Source organism: Canis lupus, chromosome 3 (genome assembly GCF_048164855.1).
Source record: "Canis lupus baileyi chromosome 3, mCanLup2.hap1, whole genome shotgun sequence".
NCBI classification, from domain to species: domain Eukaryota; kingdom Metazoa; phylum Chordata; class Mammalia; order Carnivora; family Canidae; genus Canis; species Canis lupus.
Window position 1 is genome coordinate 53160596 of NC_132840.1, and position 22074 is coordinate 53182669.

At 42.9% G+C, this 22074-nt stretch overlaps 1 protein-coding gene across 1 annotated transcript in view; it reads right to left on the reverse strand.

Moving 5' to 3' along the window:
• DNAH9 (dynein axonemal heavy chain 9) overlaps positions 1-22074 on the reverse strand; it is a 336893-nt gene that overhangs the window by 157012 nt on the left and 157807 nt on the right. The window contains exons 38-41 of the mRNA XM_072821109.1: positions 21559-21766; positions 7433-7598; positions 6603-6705; positions 5823-6062 (exon numbers count right to left, since the gene is read on the reverse strand). Of these exons, the coding sequence (XP_072677210.1) occupies positions 5823-6062; positions 6603-6705; positions 7433-7598; positions 21559-21766 (717 nt within the window). The remainder of the gene's footprint in view (positions 1-5822; positions 6063-6602; positions 6706-7432; positions 7599-21558; positions 21767-22074) is intronic.

Genomic DNA, 22074 nt, shown 5'->3' on the forward strand with positions numbered 1-22074 from the left:
TGAATGCTAAGATGTATGCTAAAAGAGGGAGAAAATAAAAGAATAAAAAATGACTAGTTTGATGCAATACAAAACATGAGAGGAAAGGAAACATAGAGTATGGTAGAACATACTGAAAACAAATAGTATGAAGTAGATTTAATCCTAAATATATTATATAAAATAACATCAAATATAAATGAACTAAATATTTTAATTAAAAGACTATGATTATTAGGCAAGATTTTAAAAATCCAACTATATGTTGCTTATAGGAGATATACCTTAAACATAAGAAAGAAGAGGCTGAAATAAGAAATTGGAAAACACTATAGCATGAAGGAATTGGAAAAAATAGAGCATGAAGATACTGACTAAAATAATGTGGAATAGCCACATAGCTCCACAAAACTGACTTTGAAGCAAGAGCCAGTTTTAGAAATAAAAAAGTATAATCATTTCTCGGCCTTTTGGCTAAGATCAAGTGTAGAAATAAACAAGTATATTTAATAAGAAAAAGGTCAGTCCATTAGGAAGATATACTAATTCAAAATGTGTGTGCCCCTAATAACATAGTTTCAAAATACATAAAGCAAATATGACATAAACAAAAGGAAGAATGGACATGTCCACAAATGCAGTGGGAGGTTTCAGCATATTCTTTCTTAGAAACTGACAGAACAAGTAGTCAAAAAAAAAAATCAGTAATGATGTAAAATATTTCAATGGCATGATTTACAAGCTTGACTTAATTGACATGTTGATTCAACTACACTCAGCATTTGAAGAATGCCCTATTTAAGAAGTGCACATTGGTCAGATCTTGGGACATAACATGGATCTCAACAAATTTCAAAGGAATAAAGTAATTGAGTATATTTTCTGACAACAGTGGAATTAAGCTGAGCATCAACAAGAGAAAGAGAACTAGAAAATCTCTCAATTTAAAAAAATAGAGCAATATACTTCCAAATATCCCATGGGTTAAAGGAGAAATCATAGGGGGAATTAAGGAATATTGTGGAGTGAATGATAATAAAAATACAACATATAAAAGTTTGCATAGTAGAGTGTAGGGCACAGTTAGTGATAAAGTCATAGCCTTAAAATGAATATTTTAGAAGAGCTGAAAGGCTGATGATTGATGACACAAGTAGCCATGTCAAGAAGTTAGAAAAAGGAGAACCACAACCCTAAAAGTGTAGAGAGATTATAAAGAAGAGAATGATTATTAATAATATAAAAGCGGATATCAAATAGAGACAGCAAATAAAGCTAAAAAATCTTATAATATTGATATACTTTTCAGTGTCTTTGAAAAGATTAGCACAATTGATAATTCCATAGTAAGGCTGATAAAAAGAGAAAAAGAAAAAATCAGAAATGGCACAAATAATATCCAATAAGAGGACATAATGTCAGACACACAAGCATCTAAAAGATAATCACAGGATGTTATAAATGATTGTATGCCAATAAATTAAAAATTAAGAACATCAATAACATCACAAATGACATGGAGAAATAGAAAATCTGAATTGTCTAATGTGTACAAAAGAAATTAAACTCATAACTTAAGCTCTTCCACAAAAAAACTCCAGATGGTTTCAGCAGTAAATTCTTCTGACATTTAAGAATGTTTTACAAAGGGATTCCTGGGTGGCACAGCAGTTTGGTGCCTGCCTTTGGCCCAGAGCACGATCCTGGAGACCCGGGATCGAATCCCACGTCGGGCTCCCGGTACATGGAGCCTGCTTCTCCCTCTGCCTATGTCTCTGCCTCTCTCTCTCTCTCTCTCTGTGACTATCATAAAAAAAAAAAAAGAATGTTTTACAAAGTCTTCCAGAGAGTAGGAAAAGAAAGACCACTTTCCAAAGCATTCTATGAGGAAAGGAAAATTATAGGACAATCTTATTAACTGAGGTGCAAAAAGTATATTAAAAAATAGCAAATGGAATCTAGCAAAATATAAAAGGCTCAACATGCAGCAATTAAGTTAGGTTGATCATAGGAATGCAAGGGTGATCTAAGATTCAAAAATACTGTAATTTATCACATTTCCAGAAACAATGAGAAAAAAATTATATAATTATTTTAAGAGCTACAGAAAAATCGTTTGTTAAGTTTCAGCATACATTCAGAGTTAAAATTCTTAGGAGACTATAAACTGGTAGAAATTTTATTAATCTGGCAAAGAGCATCCACAAAAAGTAAGCATCACTCTTAATGGTCAACTATTAAAAGCTCTTCCCCCTAAAATTAGGAACCCAGCAAAAGGCCACTCTCATGACTTCTCTTCAACCTTGCATTGGCAGTCATAGCCGGCACAATAAGGCAAGAAAAAGAAATTATAAGATTAAAGGATTGGAAAGAAAGAAATTATTATCACCAGTATTTATTTAACCAATTTAACATGATTGTATATGTAAGTATAAACATCATATTGAACGAAGTTACAAAATAATATTTGTCATGGAATTCCATTCTGATAACATCCAAAAATAGGCCCAAAGAACTTAGGGTGTTAGAAATCCAGGTAGTATTTACCTCTTGGAGGGGAGAAAAAAAGAAAAAAGAAAAAACACAGATGAAAGGGGGAAAGAAGAGAGAGAGAGCTTTAGGGATATGGGAATGTTCTATTTCTTGATCTGAAGATCTTATTTTATTTCTCGTGGCTAAGTAGGTGGGATGACTTTGTGATAATTAACCAAGCTGTGAGCTTATGACTTGTGTACTTTCCTATATGTATGTTACACTCGATAAAAGTTTATTTTTCAAAAAGAAATTCCATTAGGTCCCTGTGGCCCGATCCACACCCATATCTCAGCCTCCCTTGTTCTCACTCTCCTAGGTGTCAGGCATGTACGAGATGCAGTGGGTAGGAAGAAGTACCATCCAGGAACCCTGACTTCTTGGAACCCTGACACCGTGAGGTGTGCTATGACTTGGAGTTTGTAACCTGGGGAAAGCCAAATGCTCAGTTAAGGACTGAGTCGATGTGAGCACGTCAAGCAAAAACTCTGCATCACCTTGGTTACGAGTTGCATGGAGATGGGAGCGGTTAATAAATTCTGCTACTCGGAGCTCTATCAGATTGTGTCCTGATCAGGACAGTGAGGGATGTATGGAGAAGGTCTGAATTACTGAGCCTCGAGTCAAGCCGGGTAAAGGAAAGCAGCTTGTTCTCTAGGCAATGCCTGTCTTCCAGCAGGCATTCAACTACCCCCCTCAGTGCTTCCATCAGGACTTCAGACAAGTAGGCAGGGAGGCAGGCAGCGGAGGCCATGGTCAAGCTGTAAGCCTGAAACTCCCTCTGGAGAAGGGCGGTGGGCCGTGTGGTTGCAGGGAGGCAGGGGCTCCAGTGGGGGATGCACTTTCCCACCGTTGTGGCAGGTGGCTGACAGCTGGCAGGCTGCAGCGAGGCCTGGATGGCACATGGTGCTCAGGGTGAACAAGAGACCTCCCTCCATGCCAATACCTCCCTTCCTGGCTCTCCCTTGACATTGCAGGGTCGCCACTGAAACAAGGTTGGAATATCACGGTGAGCATTTTGTAATGTATATAAAAGCTGAATCACTGTGTTCTACACTTGAAACTAATAAAATAATATGGCATGTCAACTACACTTTAATGAAAAAAATTAAAAACAAAAACAAGGCTGGAATAGAGCCGTCCTTCCTCAGAGAGCCTTTGCCGCTCAATTCCCTGCAGCGTAGAGTGGAACATTCTCGCTTTGGATGTCAGTGCTGCTGTTTATCACTTATGTGATCATATTCAAGGTACTCAGTGTGTCTATGGCATAATGTTGTCATTTCCAAGTTGGAAATCATTGGTTTTTGACCCTGCACAATTATTCCGAGGATTATTAGCTACTAGACGTGCAAGGTCTAGGACTGCGCTCAGTAAATGCTAGCTATCATTACAGACCAGTGTCAGACTTTGTGAGGGCCCACTGTGGCCTCAAATAATCTTTCCAGTCTCCCCTCTCAGCGACCCCCTCCACCGGACTCTCCATTCCCACTGAGCTGGATGCTTGCTATTGATTGGTATAGACATTGTCTATACCTTTCCGTCTTCATGACCATTCATGCTGTCATCCAGCTGGTGACTTCCCTGAGCCTACCTTAAATTTGGATAATAATGTGCATCCCAAAGTGTTGACATGAGTATACATCTCAGAGGGTGCAGGTGACAAGGTGTCTGTCCAGGTAGGAGCTGCGTGCTTCTGGTAAAAGAGACTTAATGCCCTCCCCACTTCAGCTTCTGCCCTATGAGCAATGTAGATTTGATCCAATGATGTTAACTCCCTTTTCTGCATTTGGGAAATGTAGAGGGTGACACCCCCACCTCACCAAGCTGCAGTGAGATTTAAGGGAGGGGGTGTGTGATAAAAAGGTCTTTCTCAATTAATATTTAACATATGAGAAATGAGAGTGGGCATGCACAAGCTTTGTTATCGTCCTGGCCTCACGGCTACAATCTGCAGGCTTCACAGGCTTGCAGGGAGTCTTTTTGCTACCTTAACTATCTTATACTTGTTCTCCTCCTCAGAAGTGCAGATGAGAGGGACAGAATGGTGTGGAAGATAGAGGGCCTGGCCATGAACCCAAAGACCCAGATTCTTGTTCCCATTCTTCACCTGCTAGCTGTATGCTCTCAGGAAAATATATAGAATCCCTGGGGGGTCCTGTGTCCCCTCATTTTGAGCAGTTAATGTTTATGAGGTCCATGACTGGGAGGGCTTTCCTGAGCCAGTTTAGGGGTGTTCTCAAAGACCTGCCCTCATGTGGGGCTTAGTGTCTCTACCTTTAGGATCGGCCATTCTGGAGCACAGTTGCTAGATCTCTGAACTCATGTTTAGGAGATTTCTGCATTTTACAACCCAAAGTCCTGGCTGGACCATGCAGACTCTATGCCCTCCGGGTCTGGACCTTTGCTAATCTGAGCTTCCCCAGAATCCTACCTGCACATTTAGTGCCCTGGGAAATTAATTCCAAATACTCCCTATGGAAGGTCATGCCTCACCCCCCAATCACTGTGACTGTCATTTCCCTACAGGTGCAGCCTCTGCTTGATGTAAGAGGCATGCCTCCTCTATCGCTATAGTTCAGGGCTATCTTGGGGAGGAGTCTCTCTGAAAAGCAGTTTCAGCAGATTCTTGTCCAGGATGGGAAAGCTGTGGACTCCACCCTGTGAGGATGGTGTACCTGACCAACAGGAAGAGGGAGTCGGACTTTGCTGCATTGCCATCAGGATGTTTTGACAGCAAAGGGTCAAGCAATGGAAAGCAACTGGCAGACAGACCATCACTATTCAGAAGAGCAGCTGGAAGCATCTTGAATGGCTGTGACCTGGAAAGGAACCTGGAATTTTAAAACAGAGGCTTCCCAGGGGCTGGCAGATAGTATCTTAAGAGTATTACGACATGGCTTTTTTCTGGAAGTGGATCTATCCTGCAAGATTCAGAGGACATTCTTTTTGATCCCAAGAACAATGGATATAAAGCCAGGGCCTGCAAAGTAGTTTTCTCTTGGCGTTCCTTCTTATGCACGCTGGAGTCATTATATAACATTTTGTTCAAGATGTTGAGCCTTCTCCGACTCAAACGAACCAACTTAGAAACACGCCCTGGGAAATGATGTCAATGGCAAACAGAACTCTACCTGGCCAATGTCCTTCCTCTCGGATCCCATGGCATCCTGTTTACCTGTTTATGATGCTCACAGATCCATGTGAACTGTGCCTTTGCCTGAGGGTTTGGTGTTGACTATTGTTTTATTAAGAATGGAAGGGACTGGATCATCACTAAGCCTTCTGGGGCATCTTGGAGCAGATGGACTCACCTGGAAAATGTTGGCAAAGTCTCTGAGGTTGAAAACGTAGTGGAATTTGATCGCTGTGGGTAGGAACGTGGTGGCGATTTTCTGGTGGAAGGTCAGGGCCAGGCTGATGAGCTGGGGGCTAGATTTCTGCAGGGACACTGGGAAGCGCCCAAGCATTAGATGCTGAGTCAGGATGGTGCCGTAGATGGATGCCAGGGCATCTGGTCCCGGGAAGGAGAGGGCAAGTATACTGAAGTGGCGCTGCGCAAGGGAACAGGCATGTGAGTTAGAGTCAGAATCAACTTTTGGGCATTTGGGTAAAACAGCAAATAATTCTTATAAGGGCTTGGGGTTCTATATTCTGGTCACACTCCTCACACTGAACCAAAACAAAGGTTGAACCTAAATGACTGGGGGAGTGATGGGCTTTGGGCCTTCTGTTGAAGATGCCAATAGGTAGTAGGAAGAGAACGGAGCTGGAACTCAGAGCATCTGAGTCCCAACCAGTATTTGATACTTAAGATCCATATGACCGCAGGAGAGTCATTTCATCTCACTGAAGGTTTTCTACTCTGAAGAATGGGCTAAATCAGGTGGGCTCCATGGCCCCTTCCAGCTCAAAAACCTTCACAGGTCTAGGAGGGTCTTTGTCTCTCTAGAAATGCAAATCAGCATCCTGTATGATTTGCCACTTTAAGAGGCTGGATGGGGGAAGGGACAGTTATTACTTATCATTGAGTGATATCAGCTTTGGCGAGGTAAAATTTATTTAAGATTTGGGTACCATGGTTCCTCCCATACCTGAAGCCGTGGGTTGATGGTGAAGCTGCCTGCAGTGGGATTCATACAGGAGACATACTGCACATTCCTGATCTCCTTCAGGGACAGCTTATTCCGATCATACCTGGAACAGTCAGAAACCATGGTGAGAGGTGGGTGAGGGCCCAGGCAGGTGAGTGCCTTGTCAAAGTGAGGACGGATGTGTCCTATCATTCACTTGTTTGGGTAGTTAAAAAAAAAAAATCTAGATCCATTGGTAGAGAATGAAAAAGGACAAGAGCCTGGGCCAAAGTCCTGAGGGATCCAACATCTACGGAAGTAGCATAAGATAAAGAAGCCGTAAGGATGGACTAAGGGGTAGGGGGGAAATGAAGAGCGTGAGACACCCCAACTCACACCCTGTGAGTTGTTCTGAAAGAGACAAAGGCTGTGAAGGCATGTAGGCACATGTGCACTACACAGGGTGTGAGCTGTTAGCACCTGCGTACATGTTCAGAGCTATAGGACCACGGTGGGGGGAGGGGGGGACAGGAGTGGTTAGCTCTGCTTTGGGGGTTTAGAGAATGCAACTTTTGAGATGAATGTTGAAAAAGAAAGTAGGCATTTTTTTGGGGGGCGGGAAGTGCTCAGGATCTTCCTCGACCACACTTCCTATGTGGGCATTAAGACCCCTGTCTGAAAGAACACCCCAGAAACAGAATTTCGTGAGGAACGAGGTTTGCCATGGGGATTCTCATTTAGCACCAGCACTCAGCTGTGGTCTGTGCATCCAGGGGAACAGCCTTCGGCACTGCCTTAGGCCTCCCCCCACCGCCCCATGGGCCCCAGTCCTTTTGTATGGGTGTTCTTACCAGTGGCCATAGTCCAAATGCTGCCTGATGATGGTATGGGGCTGCACGGTCCCATAGGCATCCACCTCGGGCATGTTCATGTCATCAATGAAATAGATAAGCTTCTTGTTGCCTGGGGGGCCATAATTTCTTCCAGCCTTCTTCTCTAGAGGCTTTTCCAGGACAGCTGAAGAGATGAGTCAGTTATTGAGGGAGGGAGGTCCCAACCTCAGATGTCAGCACTGAGAAAGAACAGGTGTCAAGGGCAGGTTGACAATGACACAGCATGCACTTGCCTGCAGACAGCAGCAGTCACTACCAGATCCAGACCATTCTATGGGAACAGAGGTGAAGCTGGGAATCACCTGGAATCAGCTAGTAGTAAGGGCGACTGCATCACCCAGGCGTTCAACACCTGGCTGTGTGCCCTGTGTCAGGTACGATCTCATTTACAAATGCCTATGATCTCATTTAATCCTTGCAATGTCAGCACAAGATTAGTAGTATCATCCCATTTTACAGATGAGGACACTTGATGCCCAAAAGTACAAGGTACTTTTCTAAGGTGAAGCCAGGACACAGGTCCAGAGCATATATGTTACAGAGCCCACACTCCACTTACCTTACTTGCTGTGGTCCCCAGGTTTGCTTATAGAGTAGAAACAGAGGAAACCTTCAGTCTCTACCTGGTACTCTAGTCTCAGGGAAATCTACACACACACATGTCCTGGCTAGAGCCGGCTTCTCTAGCTAAGACAACATGGGGGCACAGAAGCTGTGGCTCCCATAGCAGGGTGGGTGGAGGCCCTTTCCATGCCTGGGGGATAAGACCTGGGGGCTACTGGACAGTTTGTCAGCAGAGTTCCCGGAGAATTCACCTCCCTGACAGGGAATGGGAATAGCCACCCCAGAGAATTTCCCAGAAGCTTTCCAGCATTGCAAAGGGCTCCTCCACTGCCTTTGGGTTATCAGGCTCCTAGCAGAACATCTCGGTGCCTTTCTGGAGACTTAGCTACAGACTGTCTTCTAGAATTTTTTCTTCAAACAGCACCGCTGTCCAGCCTGACAGGACTTGTTTAGGACAACCTTGAGTGATGGAGTGGAGATATATGTACTTTTTTTTCCCCCAATAAAGCAATTAAATATAGCTTGCAAGAACTGACACTTCGGGGATCCCTGGGTGGCTCAGTGGTTTAGTGCCTGGCTTTGGCCCAGGACGCGATCCTGGAGTCCCGGGATCGAGTCCCATGTCGGACTCCCAGCATGGAGCCTGCTTCTCCCTCCTCCTGTGCTCTCTCTCTCTCTATCATGAATAAATAAATAAATAAATCTTTAAAAAAAAAAAAAAAAAGAACCGACACTTCTTATTACAGCTGGAAGCTCTAAGAACCATCTGATTCCTTCTTTTGAAAAACAAGTTTGTAAACAAGGAGAAAGTGTCAATAGACATTTGGAGGTGACAGATAGGAAGACAAGTCCCTTCAAGAAGCTTGAATATTCTAATTTTCTGGTCCTGAGTTAAATTAAGTGTTTCAAATATGAATTAGATTTAAATTTAATTAGCATCAATTAACATACACTATCAACCAATTAATCACCCAACACCTTTTCCCCCCTAAAGATATAACAACTATATATGAGATCTGTCAAAATGAAATATAATTAATGGGCTGCCAAGGACATGTTTTTGAGAACAGTCCTTCTAGGAGGAAATTCTCTTCTTAGGGAGACTTGTTTTCTTTTCCCCCTCCCCCAAAGCAGTGATATTCAAATCAACCCCTGGAATGAAGCAGACCCCTATAATTTGGGTTGATTAAGCTCTTTATGCTTCTAAAGGATTATTGAGGAGAAAAGCATGTCAGTTAGCAAGAAGTGGGCTTGGAATGTGGTGGATCATCCCAAAAGGATCATGTGGAGTCCTCCAGGGAGGGAAGACCCTTTCAGGAAAGACATCCAAATTTTTATCCCTATAGGTGGCCAAGCTCTGCCCCAAGTTACATCTTGGATGAAATGGGGGTTCAGTGATCGTTAACAGACAGAACTGGAGAAACAGAAGTGGATTTCAGTTTTAGCAAACATGCTGGTGAAGGCACTCAACACATGAGAAGTGTAAAGGATCATGATTTTCCCCCTGCACTTCTGGGTCCTGCATTGTTGTAAACAAGGTCTGAGAGTCAAGCCCATTCCTGGCCCAGAGTTCACCCGCTCCATCTTTTAAAAAAACATATTTAGTTATTTACTATTTAGAGGAAGTGAGTGAGCACAAGCACGAGTTGGGGGAGAGGTGGAAAGAGAGGGAGAAAGAGAATCTCAAGCAGACTCCCTGGTGAGTGTAGAGCCTGATGTAGGACTCGATCTCAGGACTCTGAGATCACGACCTGAGCCAAGAGCAAGAGCTGGATGCTGGGCAGCCTCGGTGGCTCAGCAGTTTAGTGCTGTCTTCAGCCCAGGGCCTGATCCTGGAGACCCGGGATCAAGTCCCATGTTGGGCTCTCTGCATGGGGCCTGCTTCTCCCTCTGCCTGTGTCTCTGCGTGTCTCTCGCCTCTCTCTGTCTCTCATGAATAAATAAATAAAACATTATAAAAAAAAAAGAGCTGGACGTTTAACTGACTGAGCCACCCAGGCACCCCCATCGGCTCCAACTTACTGAACTTCTCCGTATGGACTGGCCTGGCCCTCAGCCTGTGGCCATGTCCTGCACTAGTGGCCCTCTGCTTTAATTCATATCACTCCTTCTGCAATATTTCAGCATCATCATACACTCAAAGAGCAATTTCAGTTTCAAAGTGGGTTCCCATCTGTTCTTGTTTCACTGTCCCCACCGTGACCACCCTTTGCCCGTTGGCTCCCACCTGCTAGGTACAACATCCTCCCAAATGACCTCCTTGCTTTCGCCCTGGATCCCTTTACTCTATAATAGTCTCAAAACAGCAGACAGGAGTACAATAGTAAGATGTAAATCAGCTCATACCTCAGTCTCCTGCTTAAAACTCACCTGGGGCATTCTATCTCACCTGGGGCAAGAGCCAGTCTGCTCATGTCCCCAAATCTTGCGTCTCTGTTTTTCTCTCCGATGCACCCCTGTCCATTCTCTGCTCAAGCAGTCCTGCTCTCATACACTTGCTGCCACGGGGCCTTCGCTCTGGCTGATGCCTCTGCCTACAATCCTTTCTCCCAAAGGCCAGCACAGCTTATTCTCTCACTTCCATCAGGCATTTATTTGCTCAAATGCCATTTCTCAATGAGCCCTGCCCTACACAAGGGCTAAAATTAACCTCCACTCCCTGTGCCTGCTTCATTTTAAAATTTCACTTAAAGTGCTATGTATTCATCTTATGTATTATGTTACCCCCTCCACACTATAAATTCCACGAGGACAGGGATCTTCTTCTGGAACCGCAGAGAAATGTACTAGAACATTACCTAGCACACAGTAGGGTGTCTGAAAGATACTTATTAACAAATGAATGAACTTTATAACAAAACCCATGAATGGCAAAGAGAGATATATTATCATGATTTTGTAACTAAGAAAACAGACACTGACACTGAGGAAGGTTGCCAGCCTTGTGGGAATTAGGATCCAGGTCTGTAGATCCTGATTCTAGTGCTTCTCTCAGGGAGAGAGCCTTTGGATGCCTTCACACCACAGTCCCTGTCTAAGGCTACCCTGGCCATTCCCAGCCTATAGATTCATCAGGTCTTTGAACTCAGAGCAGGGTGTCCATTCACTTGTGGTGCATCACTAAAGACCTGGTACTCTACGGAGTTGGTGATATGCATGTATCACTGAGCAGCCCTGCCATGTATTAAAAATCTTTTAACAAATGAGAAAACTGAGGCTTAGAGAAAATCCAGGGCTCTATTCGGGGTGTTACAGCTACTGAATGGTCAAGCCAGGACTCTAACCTGGGCCACCTGGGGTAGCTGGTACTGCGAACCACTTGAACATTTTCACAACACGGCTTCTGCCCTTGAAAAATGCCCAGTTTGGAGAACTCACTGCCTGACCACACTTTTGACAGAGATCATTAGTAATTAATCATGTCTGACTTTGTAGTGATGTTCCTTTTCTTGGAAATATTTCCCGTCCACATTATCTAGTTTCTCATGTGTTAAGACTTTTCCATTATATTGGAAGGGCTTTGCATTTATTCTTTCCAAATAGAATGTCCTCTGTATGATTGTAAAAAGAACACATATTCATTATCTAAAGATTAATAAACACAGAAAATCATAATGATGAAAATGAAAATTATCTGGGATTCAATCACCTCACAGAAGCTATTAGTTTCAATATTTTGGTGCATTTCAACATAGTCTATTCACTCTGTTCAATTTTCCCTTTACAAAATCAGAGTTATATTGCATATTATGCTCATATATATATGTTTTCAATCCAAGTATTGTACACTTGATCTTAACCAAAAGGTTGAAGAATGATTCAATCCAAGTTTTGTAAATATCATTATATAATAACATATCCTCCTAAAATATGATTTTAATTGCTGCATTGTGTTCCATAATTTGGAGGTACCAAAATTTATGGGATGGTTTCTCCATTGTCTGAAATGTATGCAGTATTCCATTTTTTTAATACTCTGAAACTACTCTCACTCATCCTGAGCAGAGTGCTCTGCCCATGAGGTGACGAATTTTTCATGATTTCATTTTGTGTCATCTCCTTTTTGAAAGACAGTGAGGCAGGTGGACAAGAGCTGCCTATCTGTAATGATGTAAGTGTGATGATGCTCCTCTGAGGTTGACAGTCTAATCAGATCTATTCTGGTCCTGTCCAACCTTAAACTTTTAATGAATAGTTTATGGAGATCTGTATTACACAAAGATTCAGATGCCTGAGCTCCTATCTAATTAGTGTAATTAAGCACTCAAATATTTGTTAAACTAATAATTTAAATCACAGGTGGATGGTAAGAGAATTCCAAATTGTGAGGCACATCATCTTGAACCTCCTCTTTTGATGCTGCAAATATGAGCCCATTGATGACTCAGTCCATTTCTTAGCTTCTCCTTTTTCCCTTTCTAGACCATCCTGTCTATAGGTCCCTGAAAATTCCTTTAGTTTTAAAAATTACTTGTATTTTCTAAAAGAATGAGAATAGGCTTCAAGTATTTGGAGGGATATGAAACACACCAATTATGAGACTAAACACAGATTCCAAAACAATACAGGAAAAGAAAAATATTTGGACTCATCATCTAGGATGACACCATTATAGTAACCAAATAAAAATGTATTGCATGCTGCTCTTTATGAATTCCCTACCTGAAATCTCAGAGCTAAATCTGTGTTTAATTACAGCAACCATGTCATTCTGGATTACTGGAACAAATCCACCTCTCGGTTGGTATGAAAAAATTTTTCCAGGCACGAAATTCTAAAGGGCATGTATTATGGATACTCACAAAAGAAATACCAGGGTACAGAATGGGCATGGTCTTCAAATGGGTTTCACAGGAGATCTAAAAGTTACTTAAAATGATTTCTTATCATCCTGACCCTCAACAAAGCCTGAAGGTGGATCGTTAAATTGAAGCTCAGGAAAGGAAACGAAAGCAATGCAGTGGGTTTGTGGGGGTTTCAGGAGCTGGGGGAATGGGATGTGCGTGGGTCCCTGCCTTCCTCAACGTGAGGTGTCGGTGTTCTAAATCCGTGCTCTGGGCAGCTTTTGGAGAGAAGTCAATAGAAATCTGACATCTCGATGAATACCTGAAGGGCCTATTTTATTTACTATCAAAGGGAAAGATATCCATGTGCTCTAGATATCAGATGAATGGAAGCAAAGTTGGCATTCTATTATGGAAAACCAGAAGCGGGACTTACAGTCTTCTTATCAAAGCAGAAGGCGGCTGTAGCTCGATGAAATAAGATAGCTTGGCTATTAACTCATTGTGTGACTTTCAGGGAAGTCACTGAACATCGGTAAGCCTCATTTTTCTCATCTCGCAAAAATGGAGACTATCAGATCTGTGTTGGACACCATTTGCAAGTTCTTTCTTTTTAGTCACTTTCCAACTGGGGTGGCCAGGTTTCAAATAGCAAGACACACACATAAGCCATTGGGGGATCCTGGAGAGCTGTCATTTCCTGACCTGGGCACTACCTCTCCCCTTCATCTTTTTATTTTTTTCCATTTGGAATGCAGATGTGATGGCTAGAGCAGTGGTCATCCTGCCACCGTGAGGAAGCAGCTAAGAGAATAGATATTATAGCATTGATACCATTGAGCCATTGATTTAGTATTAGCAACTGCCTACCTTAAGACTTCTTGTTGCATGGAAAAAAAATGTTCATGTCATTACTGTCAGATTTTGTGCTGAGTGCAGATGAAGGCATTACTGACACTGTCTCATTGGATGGGGAGGGTAAAATGAACCAAAGGGGTAAGACCCTTAGCCCAAGATTTGGCACAGTATAAACATTACATAAAGCACATGCTATCTACACTGGTGAGCCATATGAATGCTTTGGAACACAACCCATTTGTTTTTTTTTTTAAAGATTTTATTTATTTATTCATGAGAGAGAGGAGGGGGGTAGAGACACAGGCAGAGGGAGAAGCAGGCTCCCTGTGGGGAGCCTGATGTGGGACTCAATCCCAGGACCCCAGGATCACTGACCTGAGCCAAAGGCAGATGCTCAACCACTGAGCCACCCAGGTGCCCAAAGCCCTACTTGTTCTTAAGAGAGTATTGGATCTGCATTTAGAAAAGTACTTGGTGGAGACCCCAGAGCTGGAAAAAATGAAAGACAGGAGCAGTGCAGAGAGTATCAAGCAGGTGCCTCCTTCTATAAAAGAAAGTCTCATTTTGAGAAATGAGGCATTTGATGGGCTAGCCAGATGAGTGAACTGTAAAATATCCCCCACAAGCCCCATGAATTGACCTGCTGGGCTGAGTCACTGCCTATTTGAAAGTTGGAGACTTTCTTACCAAAACATTTTTGTTTTAGTATAGTTGAAGTAAAGCCCCCTTTTGAAGCAGAAGAGTTTTGCTTGTGTTCCTTTGTTTTGGCAGTCGGGGCTTCGAAATTATTGCATGGTATTTATAGATTCTTAAATTCAAGAGGGATTTGATATTATTATAATAATAGCTTTTGTTTACTAAGCCCTTATTGTATGCTAGGACTCATTCTGAGCATTTTACATATTTTGTCTTGCTATTCGAGAATGAAAAGAATGAACTGTTGATATGCTGACAACATGGGCAAATCTCAAAATCATGCTGAGTGAAAAAAGCCAGACCAAAAAAAAAAAAAATAAAAAAGATAAGAGTGCATATTGTGGTTCCATTATAGACAATTCGAGAAAATGTAAATTAATCTTTTGTGACAGAAACAGGTCAGTGGTTGTCTGGGCACAGGCAGGGTGGAAGGGTAAGGAGGGGGAGGAACTTTCAGAGGTGATGGATATGCTCATTATTTCAACTGTAGTGATGGCATCATGGGTGTGTAAATATTTCAAAACTTATCAAATTGTATACTTTAATATGTGCCATGTGTTGTATGTCAATTATAACTCAATAGTGCTTTTTAAAAAGGTAAAGTGTCAAAAAAATCTGCTATCTTTAGTGGGAAAATGGATAAATAGGCTGTGATTTATTCACACAATGGAAATCTGTGCAGTAGTAAAAAACCAATGAAATAGATTTACATGAGGGGACACCTGGGTGGCTCAGTGGCTGAGTGTCTGCCTTTGGCTCAGGTTGTGATCCTGGGATCCTGGGATCGAGTCCTGCATCAGGCTCCCCATAGGGAGCCTACTTCTCCCTCTGCCTGTGTCTCTGTCTCTCATGAATAAATAAATAAATAAAATCTTTGAAAAAAATAGATCTACATGTACTAAAATAGACAATGATTAAAAAAGTAAGTTGCTAAAGGAAGTTACAGTATGATATATATTTAAAATATAACTACAACACAGCATTGTATATTTTTATGAGTACATATATGTACTAACAGTAAATTTGCATCTTTTCATGTGTCTGTTGGCCATCTGGATGTCTTCTTTGGAAAAATGTCTATTCATGTCTTCTGCCCATTTTTTTTCTGCCCATTTTTTTAAATTGGATTATTTGTTTTTTGGGGTGTTGAATTATGTAAGTTCTTTATATATTTTGGATACTAACCCTTTATCAGATACATCATTTGCAAATACTTTCTCTCATTCCATATGTTGCCTTTTAGTTTTGTTGTTTCCTTCTCTGTGCAGAAGCTTTTTATTTTGATGAAGTCCCAAGAGTTTATTTTTGCCTTTGTTTCCCTTGCCACAGGAGACATATCTAGAAAGAAGTTGCTTTGGCTGATGTCAAAGAGGTCACTTTCTGTGCTCTCCTCTAGGGTTTTTATGGTTTCAGGTCTCACAATTAGGTCTTTCATCCATTTTGCTCAACATCACTGATCATCAGGGAAATATAAATCAAAACCATAATGAGATATCACCTCACACCCATCAAAGTGACAAAAATCAACAACACAAGAAACAACAACATCCTTGTGTTGGTGAGGATGTGAAGAAAAAGAAATCTCCCTGCACTGTTGGTGGGAATGCAAACTGGTGCAGCCACTGTGAAAAACAGTATGGAGCATTCTCAAAAATAGAACCACCCAAGATTCAGCAATTGCATTACTAGGAATTTACCCAAAGGATACAAAAATAATGATTCAAAGGGATACGTGCATCTTGATGTTTATAGCGGCTTTATCTACAATAGCCAAACTATGGAGACAGTTTGGCCACCAACTGATGAATGGATAAAGCAGATTATATATACATATATTCTCTCTCTATATAGAATAGAATATTACTCAGCCATAAAAAGAGTGAAATCTTGACTTTACAATGATGTGGATGGAGCTAGAGGGTATAATGCTAACTGAAATAAGCCAATCAGAGAAAGACAAATACCATATGGTTTTACTCATATGTGGAATTTAAGAAACAGAACAAAGGAGCAAAGGGGGGAAAAAAGAGATAAGAAAACCAAGAAACAGGCTCTTAGCTATTAGCTATAGAAAACAGATGGTCACCAGAGGGGACGTGGGTGGGAGGATGGGTGAAAGAAGTGATGGGCATTAAGGAGCACACGTGATGAACACCCGGAAGGCTGTATGGAAATGCTGAAATCACTATACTGTACACCTGAGACTAATATTACACTGTGTGTTAACTGGAATTTAAAAACTTTTAAGAAAAGGCATTAATTTGGAATGACACACATCAACTTTAGTACTCAAAGAGGGGCAGGAAGGAGGATGGGGGTGGTGTGCTGGCTGTACTTGCAACGCTAAGATTCACTGCAAAAATGATACAATTTTAATATCTATGAAACCTGGGTGGTGGGTACATGGGCATCTGTTATATTATTTTTCTGTACTTTCTTGCATGCTGGGAAAATTCCATAATTTTTAAAAAGTTTAAATAATTCTCCAGTTCTCTGTTAGCATCTAGTTCCCCCTGCCAGGGCACCTGCTGCTATCAATTTATTGTATGTACTTCTGGAGATATTCTAAGTATATATAAGCATAGATATGTGAGTGATATATATATATATGCATATTTTATGTACCTCTTTTTTGTTTTTCCTTCAAATTTGTATTTAAGTTCTAATTAGTCAACATAGTGCAATATTGGTTTCAGGAGTAGAATTCAGTGACTCATCACTTACATACCATCTCCAGCGCTCATCACAAATGCCCTCCTTAATGCCCACCACTTATCTAGTCCATCCTCCACCCTCCTCCATCAACCTTCAGTATGTTCTTTTCTTTTAAAAATTTATTTATTTATTTATTTATTTATTTATTTATTTATTTATTTATTCATGAGAGATACAGGGAGAGAGAAGCAGAGACACAGGCAGAGGAAGAAGCAGGTTCCATGCAGGGAGCCCAATGTAGTCCCAGGATCACAACCTCACCCTAAGGCAGACACTCAATCCCTGAGCCACCCAGGCGACCCTCTTTTTTTTTTTTCTTTTAAGTAGGCCTCAGGCCCAGTGCAGAGCCCAAGGTGGGGCTTGAACTCATGACCATGAGATCAAGACCTGAGCCAAGATCAAGAGTCGGACGCTCAACCAACTAAGCCATCCAGGTGCCTCTTGTTCTGTCTTTATATCTTTTAAATATGACATTTTTGAGAGCACACAATATACTCTGTTCTGTATCTCGCTTTTTTTTGTGCAACAAAGCTTTGAACAGAGTTCCAAATCCATTCAGAGAATGTCCTCATTCTTTGTAATAATGCTTCACATTTCATCATATAGATAATTAGGCTATTCCCACCATGTGCCACTACAGACACGTTATAATTGCACATTTTGCACACCTATCTGGGTGTACTACCTGCCGTTTGATGCAGACTGCTTCACAATACATCCAATTTTTTTGTAATTATGCAGGGTCTTGAGCATGACCCGCAATGAAGACACTTGGCTGAGAAAGTGGGTTGGGATCAGGATGTGGGTGGGGGCATCTGCCTCTTGTTCAAGGCCAGAATAGTTACCCTAGGAGTTCTTGTATCTCCTTTTTGAAATTCTCCGTGTCCTTTTGGATATCAGGTTTCTTGCTACCACTTTTCTAAGTGTCATTGGCATCTTTTCTCCTGCCATTTTGTTGTTTCTAAAATGTTTCAGGGGCATCCGAGTGGCTCAGTTGGTTAAATGTCTGCATTCGGCTCAGGTCATGATCCCAGGGTATGGGGATCAAGCCCCGCCCGAGTCGGGCTCCCTGCTCAGTGGAGAGTCTGTTTCTCCATCTCCCTCTGACCTTCCTCTGTGCTTATGCTCTCTCCTCTGTGTCTCAAATAAATAAAAATCTTTAGAAAAATAAAATGTTTTAGGCTAAGAAGCCAAATAAAGTTGTTTGGACTGTGACCAAATCAAGAGGCAGGAGGTTCCCGGGAAGGGAATTCAACATTTTTTTCAAAGTCAAGGGTATGAGCTCTGCTGTGTGGACTCTTGGGGCATTTATCCTGCTACCCTGGGGCTCTGGGTGACTCCCTGGTTCCTTGTTGCTTCTAGATAGGTTAGGTTAGAGATCACTGCTTCATCCATCCCTAGTGTGGAGGATGGATGGGACCAAGAGGCCACTGGGAAATTCACAAGATGCAGAAGCATTGTGTCTAGATGCAGTGAGGGGCCAGTATCATTCTGGTTCCATCTGATGGAAGTCTGACTCTTAAATAATTCTCTGTGCTTCAACAAGAGAGAAGGGGAAAATCCTCTGGCTTAGGGGCCCAGAATAAGAGAGAGAGGTCCAGGCAGTGCAAACAGCTCATCTCCTTTTCCTTGATTATGTTTTGATTCATTATTTAAGGTACTTTAAAAATTTTTTAAATTAAATAATTAATTAATTATTTTTTAAAGATTATTTATTCATTCATGAGAGACACAGAGAGAGAGAGAGAGGGAGAGAGGCAGAGACACAGGCAGAGGGAGAAGCAGGCTCCATGCAAGGAGCCTGACATGGGACTCGATCCCTGGTCTCCAAGATCATGCCCTGGGCTGAAGGCAGTGGCACTAAACCGCTGAGCCACCCGGGCTGCCCAAGGTACTTTTTTTAAACTAAGAACCCTTATAATAGGATCCTAGAAAACAACTCCTCCAGAATACTCGAATGGTACCACTAATGATAACAGTACTAACAGCAAACATTTATTTCAGTTTTCAAAGTATTTTCTGGCCAGGGTGGCAGTATAACCTCACAATTAAGAGCACAGGCTCTGAAGTCGGACTGTCTGGGGCCAAACTCCATCACTTACTGTGTGGCCTACGGTAGCTTATTTAACTTCTCTCTTCCTTGTGTTTCTTATCAATAACAGAATGATAATGCAAGGCCTTATTTCATGAGGCTATAAAGGATTAAATAATTTAAATGTGTGTAAAATTCCAATCCTAGGTTGGTGCCTGACATATACTTGGTGAATATTTGATAAATGCCAGTTGTTGATATGAGCAGAGAGGTAGTAGCATAAGAATTGGAGTGAATGGGCAGAACTGATAATCTGATCAGTCACTGGACTCTAGGCTTACAAATAAGTGAAGAGGCATGTCTTTCCATGAGCAAGAAACTCTGGAAGGTAGACAAAACAGTGTTCAGACATGAGCCAGCCATGCATGTGAAGTCTGCTTGCAACCACTGCAGCGCATGAATGTGATGTGGCCAGGCCATGATGGATGCGGCCAGGCCATGCAGATAACATGGCGTGCCATGATGGTGGCTAAGGTCTCGCGGAAGAAGGCTGCAGCTAGTGGTTTACTGGAGCTGCCTCTTGAGAGCTGATTGTTACAACTGAGGTAGTTCTGCAAGATGGATTTCTAAACACAGTCATTATTTAAACAGTAAGTTCAATAACCTTACTAGTTAAATTACATTGAAAACAAGGGTAAAGATATTTAAATATCATCACATCTGAATTATTTTACCTCACTTTACCATAATCTGTGCTGCTGAAGCTATTTCTTGTCTACTGTATCTGGGAAGTGGAAACACCACGAAGGGTGAGCTACTGCCTTCTCTGTTCACGGACATTGCACTGGCAGCTTGAAATTGGTCGCGGTGAGGGTATTTACGCTACAGAAGTTGGGACAGGTTTGGTTGCTCATGTAGATTTCAGAAAATGCTGGATTAAAAAATATTAATCATGCAGATTAAACTTAAAAGTGCCTCATGCCTGTAGCTGTTTACACTGTGAGGAGCAACAACAACAACAAAAATGGCATCCTCTTTGGCCATTCAGACAGAAGATGCTCATGTCACTGACCAACTAGTGAACTCCTGACATGAGTCCTCATCATGTCTCGTTGTCTTACTTGTTAATGTTAACATGGGAACTCTAGTCGCTTGCTGGGTTCCGACTGGGATGTGGAACATTCCTGAGCCCAACAGGGGAGGAAGCCCAGAGGCTCGCTTGACAAAGAGGTGTAGTAGAATCTCTCTGTCGGGGTGCCAGGGCCTAATGGCTCTGAGTGGCAGGGAGCAGATTAGTGGTGCCCCCAGCAGCACATGGAGAAGGGCCAGAATGGTCGGGAGGAGGGAGAGAAGTGAGCTGTTCTCTATGCAGGAGTCAGGGACATGGAATGCGCCAACACTGAGCTGACTGACTCTGGGGTTCTTGCTGAGGGGGGCCACGGAAGGTCTGGGTAAATGAAGCCAGTCTAGGCTGAGCAAGGGACAAAGTGAAGCTTGTTTTGCAAGTCTGCTGGCCTGAGGCCTGGATGTCGGACGGGCGCAGTGCCAGGCTCACATTCTGCATGCTACGCTATGGCTTATAATCACCAGTGTGTGAACAGCCCGGAGCACGGAATTCCTGTCAGTGATTTTGCATTTGGGGTGTGGGCATGTGTTGGGGTCTCACATGGGAAGCATGGCCGAGTTATGGTGTAAGGAACAAGAGCAGGGTGCTCCCCAGCCTTGCAACCCCTCTCATGTTGTCAAGAGCCTGGCTTGGACACCTCGTCAAGAGGAAGCTGCTTCTAGAGTTAATGTGGTGAGTGTTTCTACATAAAAGGAGACCCTACTGTTAACAAGGGTCAGGGAGAAAGTGGTGCTGGCAAGGGGGAAACTTTGTCAGTGAGCCTCTGACCCTGATGCCACACCTGGAGGACCCATGTTCCCTCGGGAGCTCAGCACGTCAACTCCCAGTGGAAATCACCTACTGTGTGCTCAGAAGACCGGATGTGCCCCACCAACCTTGCCACTTGATGGCTGACCTTGGGCAATTTTTACCCAAGCCTCAGTTTTCCTATTTATACAATAAGAAGGGTGAAGGAAATGATCTCAAGAGATGCTTCGAGAGCCAGCAGTCTACAAGCCTGTGGCCATCCTTCTGTGGGTGTCAGCTTTCCTTGGCATCAAAGTACTGAACACTGTTCTGTATTGAACTCCTGGCCCAGGAGGGACGTAAGAGACCAGGGAAGAATGTAGGAGATGGGATGAGAAAAAGTATGGTGCTAAGGGTGCTGGAGGAGTGAAACAGAGGTGCCATGGAGGAGAAAGGAAGGGGCAGGAGAGGAGTGTGGGCACAGGGGCCAAGCAGGTGCCCAATGCTTTACTCCAGCTCCATGTCAGGGCGTGTAGCCACTCAGACACCCCCACCCTCCCTTCCATATGCCCCAGGCCCTCACCTTGCAGCATTGCTGACGTGGTGTAGTAGTTAAATGGCACGTGTTTCACCAGGTGTTCCTCAGTGTCGAGGCTGGCCAGCTTGCTTCCCACCAGCACCGACTTGCCCGTGCCTGCGGCTCCCACCAACATGACCGGCCGCCTCAGTGCCATAAGCCGCTCCATGAAGTAGCACACTCGGATGGTTTCACTTGTGTGTACCAAACAAGCCTGCAGGGAGAATGTGATGAGTGTGCCAGGGGCTTGTGGGAGAAACAGGTGTGTTGCAAAATGTTCTGGAGTATTTCTGAAGAGGTGTGGTGGTGCTGGCTCCCTATGCCGGGCAGGAGTGACTTTGGTCACATGCACAGTAAGACCATTCCACGACTCCATTCTCCTGGTGGAGAGCATCTCCTCCCTCCCCTGCCAGCTCTGTCTGCCTCCCTGCGGCTGCTCTGTTGTGTTTGAGAACCTTCTGCCCTGCCGTGTCCCCTGCTCTGCCCCCAAGGAGGCTGGTAGAGTCTAATCAAGTTGCCTAG